The following is a 15,051-nucleotide window of genomic DNA, read 5'->3' on the forward strand; positions in this document are numbered from 1 at the left end:
TAGGGTGAGGGCAAGGCGACAGGGAACCCCGGGCAGCTGCTGACAGAATTTTGTCGAGGAACGGGCTACCTTTTGTGACGGGGTGGAGGGGACTGCCAAGGAAAGGGGCGTGGGTGGTGCTGATGGACTCATTTCAGCTCCTTAGTAGAGGCTAATGCCAGATTAGTGAGCCGTTTCAAACCTCGGGGGAGCGCCCTCTCCGCCTCAGCTGAACGCACAGTAAAGAGATGGACTGTATACGAAAGGCAGGAGGCTGGGGTGAGAGATCGAGGGTTTGACCGAGGCAATTAAATTCCACGCGGGAGACTGTTACTGTGGAGCCCAGGTCTGAGGAGAAGCAAATGAGTATTTCTTAGGAGGGGGCGAAAGCTCAGAGCTCCTAGGCTTGGGGAGATTGGCATCTCAGGGTCATGCTTTGACCTTGGCCCACAGAAGCTTCCCTGGGTTTAAAGGCATAGACACTGCTAAAGAACTAAACGTGGCATGTGCGAGTGAAGCATTCCATGAGAGAGAGAAAGAGAATAACTGGAATTCGAGGTGTCTCAAACTCAGATGTGACTTTTTTCAGACCAGAACTGAAAGACACTGGTTGCAGCATTATGGCCTACAGCCTATTGCCTTTTATTTGTGGTAATAAGAAAAAAAGACCACCCCACTCCCTCTTTGTCCCCTCAAATTAAAAAAAAACTCTCCAAGTAGAGTGATACCATCCCTTTACCCAGAGATAGGAGAGCCCTGTTTTTGACAGCTTGCTGAAAATCGTGTCTCCCTCTCATAAAAATGGAAGAACAAAAGTCTGACGCTCTCCCCACTCAATGGCCCCAGTGATTTCTAGTCGTAACAAAGGGAGACAGCTCTGTTGATCAAGCCATCCTTGTGAGCTCCAACTTAGACACAAAACAAAAAGCTAGTTTTCTACAGCACCCATCGTCCTCAACGAGATGAATAATTAGCTACCTTCAGAGGAAATTGTCTTTGTACATCTCTATATGTACATACATTTTTATATGTATGTTCACAGTCTACCCTTCTCTGTGCTCTGGGCATGAAGGTTATTTTTTTTGGATGAAATTGTGCTCATATTCATTTTTTAGACCCCCAACACCTGGGAATTCTATCACCTCCACCATAATTGACACTTGCATAGACACAGACAATGTTTGGAACTGAACACCATCACCCATCACTTAAGTCTTTTTACGACCCTTTCTCCACCTTCCTGTCTTTCCATCCTCCCCTGTAAAGTGCTTATCAGTGCCTATGAGACAAAAAAGTCCTGGACTCGAAGCCGAATAGGTTCCACAGATCGTGGATTTGAGGGACAGAGAGGGGTAGTTTATCATTTGCAGTGTCTTTTTCCGAGATTGACTCGTAGGAGGTGAGGTTTAGAAGGAAAAGCTTCCACTTCAGAGGACCTGGTTTGCTTGTTGTCCCCTTTCATTATAACCCAATCTGGGGGAGGCCAGTGAGAAACATGTGACACATTGGATCGACATTGAAGGGTCACTGGAAGGAGCGAAGAATAGAGTCAGGATGACACAGGCACGACTGGGAAAGAAGAACAGAAAGTCGTGACTGTCGGAGTGGGGGCGATTTGAATAGGCTGGGAAAGAGGAGGCAGTATCCAAGAGCCCTCTATAATCCACCCCCAACTCGTCATCTTCCTAGGCTTGTGGATTACAATAGTAATTTTAGCGGTCAAAGACCTGGCCGATCGGCATTCTGTAAAAGAAAGAAGAATAGGTTTGGGGGAAAGGTGTCTTGGGCAAAATATATCTGGATCGAGGATGAAACTTCTTTATTTAAAGCCCTCGGGAATGCTCAGCTTCAAATCCACAATGCAGGAATCTGAAATGATTTTTCCCTCTTCTAGATGGGCTGAAAAGATGCATTTCATCAAAACAAATGAAAAAACAACAACAAAAGAACGAAGAAATAGGTGGAATAAATGGATCAAATCTATATTGAATTTTCAAATTCCAACACCTACCTCTCACTTTGTGGCAAGGAGATTTTTTTTTTGAATGAAGATTCGAACTCCCCATTTGTGGCTAAATTTAGATACAATTAGATCCCCAAACTCTAGACCAGTTTGGATGTATTAGGGATATTTAAATTTTTATTTAGAAACAAATTAATTCAGAAGCATAAGGGAGTTTAATTTATCTTTCCTTACAGAATTTCCCTCCTCGACGGTAATTTTCTTTTTAAAAAATTCATTTCGGAAAATATCTGTTCTCTGTCCCTCTCCGTCTTTGTTTCAAAAGGAGGTTATAATTACAGCAATTAGTTCACAAAGGATCCCAGCTTCGAATTAGAAATACAAGAGGAGAGAAGCCCAGGGAAAAACCTTTCTAGCCATCGTCCTAGATTAACAGCAAGAAAAATCTCCTTTTTAAGAGGGAGGATGGAGATGTTAATACTGACCAGGCTTCTTGACTACCTTATTTCTCAATGTCGATTAACAAGCAAACCTTTTTCTTATTCCACTTATGTGGGTTGGGGGAAGGGCACAAGGCTATTGAATGAGTACCCGAGTTAGATCTTTCCTGCCTATGCCCACTAATCAATGATCATCTTCTAGGGGGCGTTCGCTGCTCTCTTTTTGCCTTAGAAAGGGACTGTGCCGAATTGTAGTAGACAGTCTGAAGGGAGAGAGCTGACAACCCAGTTCATTAAAAATTGAATGGATCTCCAAAGGAGGGCTGGTCATGGAGCTATTTCTTAAAAATTCAGTTGGTTCTTTCCGAGGGAGAATCAATCCTGAATGAGAAAAGGCAGGAGATAACTTAAAAAAAAACACATAGTGTGATTTAGATGGAAGAGCCACAGTCAAATGTGGTATTGGTTTAATTTGCTAACTTTAGTTAGATGCCCAGGAGAGAAACTTATATGGTGTGTGTTGAGGTATGACTCATTGGGGTAGTCAGGGTTCCAACTCAAGAAGGGACTAAGTCACTTAGTTTTTCTCTCTTGGTCAGTTCCTACTCGCCTTCAAGAGAGGGCCCTTGGCCTTGGGGAAAGTAGATTTACAGAATCTAAAGGGAGCACAGAACAGCTGCCTCTCCCTCCCTCTTCCAGAGTCCTGTAGAGAGAGAAATGCTAGGCTGGTTCTTGACATGTGGCAATCCTGATCAGCCCCAAGGTTTGGTCTTCCCCTTCTCACAGCTAGCGAGACCTGATGGCAAAAATGAAATGCCCCCAACCAAAGAAGATTGTGCTTTGACTGCAAGCAGAATATCAAAACCAATCTCAAAAGGCTCCTGGAAGTCCCTGAGAGATTTGGGTTCCTTCCTACATTATTCAGCCACTGTTATTGAAAGTCCACTAGCACAAAGCTCAGGTCTAGGGCTATGGTGTAAATCAGATCTAGGAACCACCCTTGGGAATCTTTTGTTTTCCCTGACAAGGGAGAAGAAAGGCACCCAAACTCTTCTTGAAGTCCCTTCTCAGGCATCCTTGAGACCTGAAGGAGTGGGAGATGGTCCTAGGCCTAGAAAACTTCTTGGGGACTCTCTACATCTGTGTAGACTCACTGTGTCTATTCCCATTGGATCCTCATTTCTTCCAAACCTCCCTTCTCCTACCATTCTTTCCAATTCTGAATGGAATGTCTAACAACCTAGCTTCAGTTTTGTTCTCTATAGATAGATGTAGAAGGGTGTGCAGTTTGCTGGAGAGGTAGCCAGAAGAACCCAAAGCTACTTATAGATAGCAAAAGAATCCCTCATCTTCTGGAATGTGACTTAATGAGCCAATTAAAATTTGAGCTATTTACCTCATGCCCAAAACTGGGGCTTTCGATTCAACAGATACCTTTAACAGCAAATTAAAAACAAAAAAAAGTCTGGACCTCATTAGTATGTCAAACTTGGAAGTGGGAGTCTAAATAAGCAGAAACAGGCTTCTAGAAACTCAAAAACCTCCTCAATCAAAAGGACTGCTCCAATGATATCCACCAGCTCTCTGTTCCATTTGACCTTCACCTCAAAAAAAAAGAAGAGCTGGACCCACCTTCCTCAGTCATAAAAATTAGAGTAATTCTTAAAGTATACATCAGAGAGAATGATATTCCTCAAAAGGTTCTTCATTTGTTTCGTAATTTTAATAACAAAGGAGGTGGGAAAATAACTTACATTATCGAAAGCACTCAAACACTGCTGGAGACTTAGCCAGTTAAGGGACAATGCCCAGCCTCCCAGTCCAATTGACCCAGAAGGAGGAGATATCACTCTAGACAGTCAATCTTTGAATAGTGGTAGAGAAAAGGTGATGGCAAAAAGTCTTGATCTTGAGTCCAGGTTTGGCCAGGGATTCATCTTCACTGCAGAGATAATGGGGCTACTTTACAAGTTAAATTAGTTATTTAAAAATTATTCAAAAAAATTTGGGGAAATATTAGGGCAGTTTCTTTTGAAAGAGGAGTGAAGGAAGACCATTTATTAACTGCTCTAGTTGAGATAGAGGTTTCCAAAAGGAGTGCTCTCCCTGGTGGTCTCTTGATAGCTTGTGACAATCGAGAAAGCTATGGGCCAATGACATGTAGCTGATGTGAAAGACAATAGCAGATAATGGAAGAGAATGTTGCTGGTTATGACATGTCTCACATTTTCACAAAGTCCAGAGGGACCAGGATCTCCTGATTCTCACTCACAAGAGTATTTGTCCTTTTTGTTTGTCTTTCTATAATCTCCAGTGGATCTTTTCCCTAGGTTAGGAGGCAGGTACCGGAAATCTATCACCTCTGAGAGCACTGGTCCTAAAGCAGGTAGGAAGGCAGCACTAAACAAAGTAAGGAAAACACGCCTGGGTGAGGCTTCCAAAGCCAAAGAGTCACAGCAGCATCAGTCCTGGCAGTGGCTAAAACTGCTGGACCAGTCGACGGCGCTGAGAGGTTTTCCGCAGCAGTTTCCTGTAGTCATAAGGATTATCTCCTGTACCTTCTTCTCCTGAGTTTGCCATAGGCCAACATCTGCTAGGAGTGGGGTGAAAGAGAACACAGAGAGAATGACAATGTTAAATCCCAGAGTTCTGCAAGCCAGATTCTCTTCTAGAGTCACACATGTATACATGCACATACATATCACAATAGTCACATATACATACCACCAGCACACATCCACATAATTATGACACATACATGTATATGAGTCTGTCATGAAAATATACACATGTCATTGTGTCATATACACATGCATATAATTCTGCTTGAGTTGGGTTGCTTTCCATTTCCCCCCTCTAATCATATAGAATGGGATTAATAGATTATATAATGGGTTTGCCTTCTCAAATTTCTCAAGTAGCCAAACTTTAAAGTTTGATGCTGTTTGCGTTTGGGGAAGTGCTCCATTGGGATATCTTTCAGGAGTAAATGTGGAGCTTTAGGGTTACACCTTGTAAATTAAGTTAGCATCATTTTAGATCTTTGAAATCAATTCTCTTTAGAAGACATAATGTTCTTTTAGATACAAATACCTGGAAGGCACAGCTAATAATAACTAGCATTTATATAGCATTTTAAGGTTTGTAAAGCACCTTTTAAATATTATTCCATTTTATCCTTACAACATCCAACCTTGGGAGGTAAAGTTTTTTATTCTCTATTCTACAGATGAAGAAACTGAAAGAGACATATCTAGGATCACACATTTAGTATCTGAGTCGTGTTTGAATTCAGGTATTTCTAACTCTAGTTTTTTTTCCTCTATCCACTAGGTAATTCAGTTGCCTCTATGGCTGAACTGGAAGAATGGAGTAGGAGAGAGAGACTAATAGATGCAATTCTAGACTAAGTGGTTTTTAAAGAGAGAGGAGAAATGAACTGTGTTTCTATTCAGGTGCTGACATGAGGAAAAATGTGGTCATTGTCAATTCCAATCTTTTAAACCCCATTGGACCCCAGATTCTATCTGTGCTGGAACAGAAAAAACACTGTATTTAATCTTAGAGGAGGACCTAGGGTTTGTCATCTGCTGATTACTACCTGTGACAAGATCTTGCACCTCACTTTTTCCTGTCTTGCCAATTGTGGGTTGTCTCAACTGAAAATAAGGCTGTTGTATCAGTTTTAGGGGCAGCTGGATGGCACAGTGAAAAGAGCACCAGACCTGAAATCAGAAAGATCTGAGTTCAAATGTGACCTCAGATATTTACTAGGTGTATGATCCTGGGCAAGTCACTTAATCCTGTTTGATTTATCTGTAAAATAATCTGGAGAAAGAAATGACAAACCATTTCAGTATTTCTGCCAAGGAAACTCCAAGTGGAGACATGAAGAATTGGACATGACTGAAAAATCACTGAGTAACAAAAACCAGATCTATAGATTTAGGTTTAGAAAGGATTTTAGAGGTCATTTAATTCAATGTGACCCAGAGAGATTCGGTGGCTCCCCTAGAGTCTCCTGCTGAGTAAGTGTCAAGGTAGGATTAGAACATTTTCTTAGTGTTTAGGCCAGAGGTCTCTCCTCTACGATGCTTTTTGTATGATAACTAAGTTGATCTTCAGGATCCCTTTCAACTTTGAACCCTATGATTACATATTAAATATTTCTGGCTCCCACTATCAAAGAATTAAGTGCTTTGCTTCTAATCTTGATTCTTTTGTTCTCTTTGTAATACCCTATTTTTATCCAGGCAAGTGTATTGGACAATCTTTCTCTGCTTTAGTTTGCTAGTTTTCTTCTACTGGCAGACATACCCCATGCCTAGATTTTATTAAATATTTAGGATTCTCTTTTTTGCGGAGGCTTATCTGGGTCAGGGGTTAGACCTGGGGGTGTGTGATACTAAAAACACTACTATAATAAATTTGATAAGAAAACAGAGGGCTTGGAGGAATTAAGATTACACTGTCAGAACCAGGCCAGTAACCTTTTCAGTATACTAGGATGTTTCTATTTGTTTGGTGCTTGAGTTACTTAAGTTAACTTGTTTAATTTCAGTTTGTTCATATGTCTTGCCCAAAGAGATTATAAGTTCCTGGAAGTCAGGTCTTGTCTTATGTTCTTTTATATCTAGTCAAATGCCTAAAACGGAATTCTGTACTCTATCTGGCATCAATAAATCTCATAATCTGGCCCCATGCTATCTATTCAATCTTATTTGGAACTGCTCCTTTTATATGAACCTTCCTTTGAAGACAAACCATTCTTACAATTTTTACCTTATATATATGCTCAATAAATGTCCACTGAAATAATGAAATGAATTATGCCTGACCACTCATAATTTGGAGTCACTGAAAGGTATCCCTGTATCAATAGATAGCAAGTCAGAGATATAATGTCTTTGCAATAAGTGAAAAGATATGTGTGCTTTGGTGGGAGATAGCACTCTATTGAGCCAGGCACATTGATTTATGAAAGTGGGAAATAGGTAAAGGTAATGAGAGAGAAGGGTATTTTGGGACAAGGAAAAAGAAATCTCAGTCTGCTTCATTCTGGGTCCAAGAAAGGAAAAGCATATAGACAGAATATAATAGAAGTGGAGTCACTTTCAGCCTGAAAAGATTCTAAAGTTTAGGTTAGGACTCATTGTGCTTAGGTTTTTAATTAGATTATACTAACATTACTATTTTTATTTCTTATATAGCTTTTTCTCTTTCTCATCTTCCTTTAAATCTCAAAAGTTCACAAAGGTGTGTTAGGTGCCTAATATTTCTGAAATAGAATCATTAAAGCTAATCCATCCTGAAGAAGGAACGCAGCCACTGAGTTGGTTTGAAGAATTCACTCAATGTCAAACAGGGTCAATGCCAAAAAAATGAGATCTAAAATGCTTCTCAATAATCACTTGAACTCTCTCTCTTCCTTACTTTTTGGTCTAATGCTCCTGCCTCCAAATAACTGAGTACTAGAAATGAATAACTAATGGTTGATCTAAAATTATATTCTCTTGATTCTAAAAAATAATTGCATATGGCTTTTTGGTCCTGTCATTTATGATTTTATTCATAAATTTCCTTTTGCTTGCAATATATAGATTATGATAAGAATATTTATAAAGAACTAAAACAGTACTGTGTTGCTTAACAATAACAACAGTTCATATTTCTATACTATTTTAATATTTTAATGGATCTATGGTTTTAGTAATGTGTATAATCTTTTCCCTTGGGGTAGCTAACAAACCATCCATGTCTTAATTCTGCAGGACTCTTTTTCATGTTCCCTCATGCATTCTTCATCTCTCCTTCTCCCTCCCTCCCTTCCTCCTTCTTCTCTCTCTCTCTCTCTCTCTCTCTCTCTCTCTCTCTCTCTCTCTCTTCTCTCTCTCTCGTTTTCTCACCTTCCTGCCCTGGTTTTCTCTGTTTCTCTCCACTCTATCTTCTATTTCTCTCAGTTTTTGTCTCTGTTTCCCTCCTTTCTTCTGTCCCTTTTTCTCTTTTTCTCTCATTTTTTACATTATACAGATAGCAGGGCATAATATTGGACATCACTAAGGGCATAACCAGGATAAAGTTATCCAATTGTTATTTCTTTTTCTTGATCTTTGACTAACTAATGTCCTTTTCAGAGGATACATTTCTCAGGTTATATCCCTTAGACTAGAGGATTATGGATCTAGAGCTGAAAGGGACCACAGAAATCACTGAATCCAATCCCTTCATTTTAGAAGCAATGATACTGAAGCCCAGGAAACTAAAGTTACGTGTTCAAGATCATACAGGTAGTAAGTAGCAGAACCAGAATATGAACATATATCCTATGACTCCATGTTCAGTGTTCTTTATGCTGTACCAGTTTTTTTTTTAGTATCATTGAAATTTGTTGCAGTATACTTATGTTCAATATATATTTTCTATTGCCATTTGAGTCTCCTACAATTCAGAGTTTTTGGAGACTGGTATTTCAAGATTCTTAATAATACCGTATGTTATTCAGAAGAACAAAATTCAGCTTTAAGATGCATTTAAGAAGTCTCTTGTGTATTTGTTAAAATCATTCAGAATTCCTTGATATATAAACATAGGCAAGATTATTTTCAATGACTCTTTGATTATTCATGATAAGTAAGGCATGAATCAAAGATATGCAAGCTTGCCAAGATATTTACCATAGTTATGGAAGATGTCTTGGGCAACATTCCAAGAGAAGACTAGGGTTCTCTACATATTCTTTGTATGGATGATGTGTTGATTGTATCAGACACTGGGACATTAAAGGGCTTTCTCAATGAGCTTTATAATTGCTCAAAAATGCTATCAACTGAACAATCCTCATGGTATAAACCAGAGAGATGAAGAAAGTATATTGTCTAGATTGTGACTTGAAGCTGTGCAGTCATTTCACAGTTAGTACATCAATATAACATATTCAGGGCAGTCACTGTTGATGGACCATGAGATGAACCCAGTGTTGAATGGAAGGAGGAAAGCAGGCTAGATTTCATTTGGGAAACCGAATAGAGCTTTTAATGATCCAAACCTCTCCTGACACAAAAATCCATTTCTTCACACCAGCGTTTCTCAATGACATTTCTACAGCTCTTTATAAGTTTTTAAAGCAATTTCATGTGTATTGCCACACATTGACCCTCACACAAATCTTTTGAGGCAGATCCAGATATTATTCCCATTTTACATGTAAGGCAGAGAGAAGTGAAATAACAAGTCCACATTCATATGTCTACATACTGAGGTGAAATTCAAACCCAGGTCTTTTCATTGCTAAGTTGTGTTTTTCACATTCTACCAAAATAATCTCTTTTGCTTAATCAATAAAACTGCAAAGGTGAAAATGGTACCTAAAGGTTTGTTACCTTTCATCAGCTTTAAAACATGAGTTCTGGAGTTCTGTTCGTGGTCTTCTCTCTCTCATGTAAGATTTATGTTCTTTCAATCCAGAGTGACTAGTTGAAAATCCTTTGTAATAGAAATCCTCTAAATCTAGAACTTTTCCCTGACTGTAAATGAACACATATGCCATAGTATCAATTTTATTTTCATTTTACTTAAATTACAGAGTAATTATTTAGTTTCCTTTCAATAACTAGAATTTAGGAGTCATACATGTGGTAACATAAATGGCAGAAATTTAACAATGTACAAACATATTTGTTCTATACCTGGGTTTTTAAAGCAGTTCCCTTCCCTCCTGCCCATCCCCTCCCCACTGTATTTGGTTTTCAAAGAGAGTTTCCATGTCTTGGTTATACTCTGGTATATGATATGAGTACATGGGAGTGTGTTATCCTGCTTCAACGTTTTGAATCTCCATAGGCTTTTTTGCTGGTTCATAAGGAGCAAAGAAGTTGAGGTCAAATTGGGAGTAAGTTTCTTTCATTCCCTCATTCATGTGTATCACTGATATCCACAAATACATGTACAATAGTGATTCAGGGGCTCTGAGAAATTATTTGCTGGATCATCTCAGCAGAAGTAGAGGTAAAACAGATTGCAGGGAAAGTGATTGTTTGATTTTGAAGTGTACAGTAGTTCCAGCCCACAGAAAATGTGGCAGAGGGGTTTGGAGTAGCCAGATGGAATGAAAGCTGCTGATCACTGGATAACATATTTTTCAAGTATTCACATTATGCTTTCCATCTGTAACATTAGTATACACATGCAATTTCTTACTATCTGTGGGACCATGGACAAAGTCACTAAACCTCTTTAATTTCTTCATGTGTAAAATCAGGGAGTGGATTAGATGGTGTCTGAGGTCCCTTTCAGCTCTAAATCTCATATCTAGAATACATAAACAAATCCATTATCTTGGAATGATTTTTTTAATCATTTCCTTCATATATGAATTTTTGTTAATTTATTGGGGACAATTCCAAGTTAGTAGCTGATGGCTGAGCATCAATGTAAGTAAAGACTATAGTATAATGTTGGTATAATAAAACATCAATTGATTAGAATGTTCAGGGAATAGGATACTCTATGATGAATTGGTTAATTGGAGCTTAATCATATCACTCCCTACCAATTTTCAATTTTTCAGTTACTGTTGAATATTATTTAAAAAACACATAATTTCACATTTCTACTTTATTAAACACAGTATATGAAGATAACAGAGTGTTTGGCACATAGTAGGTACTTAAGTGCATTGGGTAATGCTTTCTTATTCATTCATTTAGTCTTTTCATGATGACTGCATCCTGAAGGGATTAACAGCACTTTGTACAGAGTATATTCAATACTTTAGAACATTACTGATTTCATCAATGCAGGTTCTCTCTCCACCAATACAGATGGAAATCGATTTTCATGAATTGTTGAGACTGAAAAATTAACCACCTGGTGGCCAATCTTCTAGTGATGAGTGTCCCTGACCTTAGCTAGATTTATCCACTGGCAAAAATATACAATCCATCATTGAGGTTGTACGTCATGCCTTCCAAACTCAGTAGCACTTGTCAAAACCTTTACTTTGTTTCCATGGTTTGGAGACCTCGAATTCACCATCACACTATGATGATGTGCTGAAATAGGACCTTAAGAGAGATTGTGTGTAAAATAATAACAGCATTTATAAAGCACTTTAAAATCGTCAAAGCACTTTTATATAAGTTATATCATATGATCCTCACAACAACCCTGTGAGGTAGGTGCTACAGTCGAACAAACAGAAGCTTAAGGAGGTTAAGTTACTTGCCCGGTTTCACACAGCTAGGATTGGAGGCAAGATTCAAAATCAAATCTTCCTGACTCCTTGTCTAGCACTCTAGCCCCTGTGGCACCTGAAGGTATGAGGACTTGGAATGAATGCTTGACAATTCTAGAATATGCCCAGATGATAGTTACTTAAATTAACAATTGATATGCATTTTTCTTGTGATTTATATTTTGTTTCTAAAAGTTTAGTGCATATAAACATTCCAAGTAATCAGAGTTTTACTGTATTACCTTCTTTCATGAATGTCTATTTCAATGAAAAGACTGTATAATATCTTCTCATTGTCTTTTTTTTAAAAAGATGATAAATCTACCTTGAGCAAAAATGTAAGCCTGTGAATTAAAGGCTATAAATTATTGGCTTGAAGAAAAGATTTATTTATTATAGCTGATAGCATTTAATTTGGTCTGCTCTTTAATTATTTTTGTTTTATAATCTTTATACTTCAAAAATTTTTATTTTGTTCTTTAGATTTATAATTCTTAGATGCTTAATAAAATTTTTTTCTAAATCAATTTTCCATAAGTATCATATGTAATATTTCAATATCTTTAAAATGACATATTCCTTCCTTTTGGAGGAATCCAATTTGACTAATTGGTAGCCAATGGAGAAGCTAGGGTCCATATAGCTGTACCCAGGAGAACACAAATATAGGTAATATTATATAATCTATATTTTAGTGTTTTAGTGAACCATGATTTCCACAGCAAAGGTTGATTGATCTCTTCCCTTCTTTATAGACATAGGGGACAATGAGTGTGGAATAATGACATATTAAAGTCTTTAATTGGTATGTTTGCTTAGCTTTACTCAGCTGCTTTAATACTTTTCTTTTTAAATTCTTTGTTCCAAGTTGTATGGTTTACTGTGTAAGGACAGCAGAGATTGAAAGAGAGTCAGAGATTGAGGAGATATAAAACAAAAGGTTTCAATCAAAATTTTATAAAAAGAAAGACTTTATGATCAGAACTTTGTACTGTTTCTAGGGAGCTGGCATAAGTGCACTATAATCTGCAGGTCTCATTTTGTATTCTATCAATTTGGCTTGACATTCTTAAACCTCAAGGTATTGAGATTACTACTACTATTATTACTACTACTACTATTATTACTACTACTACTACTATTACTACTACCTACTACTACTACTACTACTACTGCTACTGCTGCTACTACTACTGCTGCTGCTGCTGCTGCTGCTACTACTACTACCTCCTTCTCCTCCTCCTCCTCCTCCTACTGTTACTATGACTCTACTCTGACTACTATTACTGTGGGATATAAACTTGAGAACTGTATGTCAAACTCAAGTGAATGAATTCTCTTACACAATCCCTTTAACACACACATACACACAATTTCAAAGAAAGAAAAAGAGAGGCAAGAAAGGAATTTTATAGGGACAAATGGGCTGTATGTCTATAAGAATTTCCTTTTTATAGATGAAAATATCATATTTTAATAGATCAATAATAACACACACACACAATTTCAAAGAAAGAAAAAGAGAGGCAAGAAAGGAATTTTATAGGGACAAATGGGCTGTATGTCTATAAGAATTTCCTTTTTATAGATGAAAATATCATATTTTAATAGATCAATAATAATAATATATGACATTATAATAGAAAACAGTGGGAAACATTCTCAGTATATAGCTATGAGGTTTGATATCATAGAGAACTATAGGTAGCCATTTTTGAGCTTGGGTCAAGTTTTACAAAATACATCTTGGATAAGCAGCACAAGACATATTTTGAAGAGACATCTTCTATTGTTAGTGGTGAGAATAGGATGGGAAAAGACCCTGTGATATTGCTCCTAGTGGAGGGTAGAACAGGACAGTGTAGACCAGACCGAAGTTTACCTAGGATATGTTGGAGTGGGGATATGAGTGAAGAGGAAGTTTATCATCTGGTAGCTTTTTTTAATTGATTGTTTTTGGTAAGTGACAGTTGAAGGATTGTAAATATTATCAGGACTCTAAATTTCAGTGCTCTGGGTCAATGTCCTAGTTGCTCTGCATTATTATGACTTTGAAGAATATTATACTTTTAGTATACATGAAATGTATTATGCTGGGAGTAAGTTGTATTCTAAATTTAACTAAGTAAAATCAATGATTCTTTTACATAATTTGTATTTAAGAATTTATGAAAGTACATGTATTTTTTTTGGACAGGATTAGACATATATTAAAGAATAATGATTACCTGTTTTTCCGTGGTCTTCTTTTCTCTTCTTGGATTGATTTCTAAAGAAAATAAAAATTTTAATTTTAACAAATTTAAAAGTCTATCTTATTAATATAACATTGATTTCTTTTGAAGTTGCATTAGTTATATTTAAAAATAAGGCATTGAATATATTTTTAGTTTACGATTTTTGTCTGGATCTGTGATACAAGAAAATCTCATCAACTATAGTACATAATACAACTTGATTAATTTAAACTTTCCTATTTCTGAAATTATGATCATTTGGACAGTGAGTATGTTAAAATGAACCTTCCTACTACTTGTGGAAGAACATTACAAGATAAACTAATTATATAAAGAAGCTTGGAAGGAAAATGTTTATCAGTTAAAAAGACAAAATTTTAAAGGCATTTTGAAAAAAATCCATTTTCAAATTAAAAAAAATGGATGTCAGGCTGGTATAGGCCAGTGCTCTGATATAGTATTTATATAATCACTTTTTTCTTTTACTTTAATAGGTTGTGTCTCTGGAAGGTCAATAGCAAACCTACCTCGAGTTATTGTCTTTATCCGGAAGCAATAAAACAGCATTTCTTTAAAAGCATTCTTTAATTCAAATTTTCAGTTATTTTAGATAGTTGCATCCATTTTATTATCATTATTTCCCATTAGTGCAGTTGATTTTGTAATTTTATATTATATGGAAGTATACAACATGCATAATTATGCAGCAAATTAAAAAAACACCTTTTCTCCCCAAACCAAGAAATTATAGCCAAAGATAAGAAATTAAGAAGCTAGTGTGCTTGTCCCAAATATAACAGAATAAAATGTTCTTTTCAAAAAAGACCTTTAGATGTCCTGGTTTTTAGTTTCCTCATTAGCAAAAAGATTGAATTGGTCTATTGGATTTGCTAATAGTTCTTATAGTTCTAAAATCCTAAATTTCCCATAATTTTGTCATTTTAAGTGAGAAGCCTATAGAAACCATGATGCTAGTAGATAATGGACCATAATTATTTTAATTATTGAAATTTTACAGCAAAGAACTTAGTGAATCAAGTCAAATATTGGAAGTCATTGGATAATTCTCAGGTAGAAAACCAAGAAACAAATGTGTTACTAAGCTACCATAGCCTATGTAATAGCTCCATTTCAACCTCATGTCAAATATCATTGTTCTTTACCTTGAACTAAAATCAATCACTGCTTGATGGCTTGAAG

The 15,051-nt window shown here is 36.8% G+C and overlaps 1 protein-coding gene across 1 annotated transcript in view; it reads right to left on the reverse strand.

Annotated features, from left to right (window-relative positions):
- Nucleotides 1–3,644: 3,644 nt before the first annotated feature.
- Nucleotides 3,645–15,051, reverse strand: part of MYO3A (myosin IIIA) — a 221,648-nt gene continuing 210,241 nt past the window's right edge. The window contains exons 31-33 of the mRNA XM_031940242.1: nucleotides 13,843–13,883; nucleotides 9,762–9,905; nucleotides 3,645–4,972 (exon numbers count right to left, since the gene is read on the reverse strand). Coding sequence (XP_031796102.1) covers nucleotides 4,861–4,972; nucleotides 9,762–9,905; nucleotides 13,843–13,883 — 297 coding nt within the window. The 3' untranslated portion in view covers nucleotides 3,645–4,860. The remainder of the gene's footprint in view (nucleotides 4,973–9,761; nucleotides 9,906–13,842; nucleotides 13,884–15,051) is intronic.

This window comes from Sarcophilus harrisii, chromosome 5 (genome assembly GCF_902635505.1).
Source record: "Sarcophilus harrisii chromosome 5, mSarHar1.11, whole genome shotgun sequence".
NCBI lineage: Eukaryota > Metazoa > Chordata > Mammalia > Dasyuromorphia > Dasyuridae > Sarcophilus > Sarcophilus harrisii.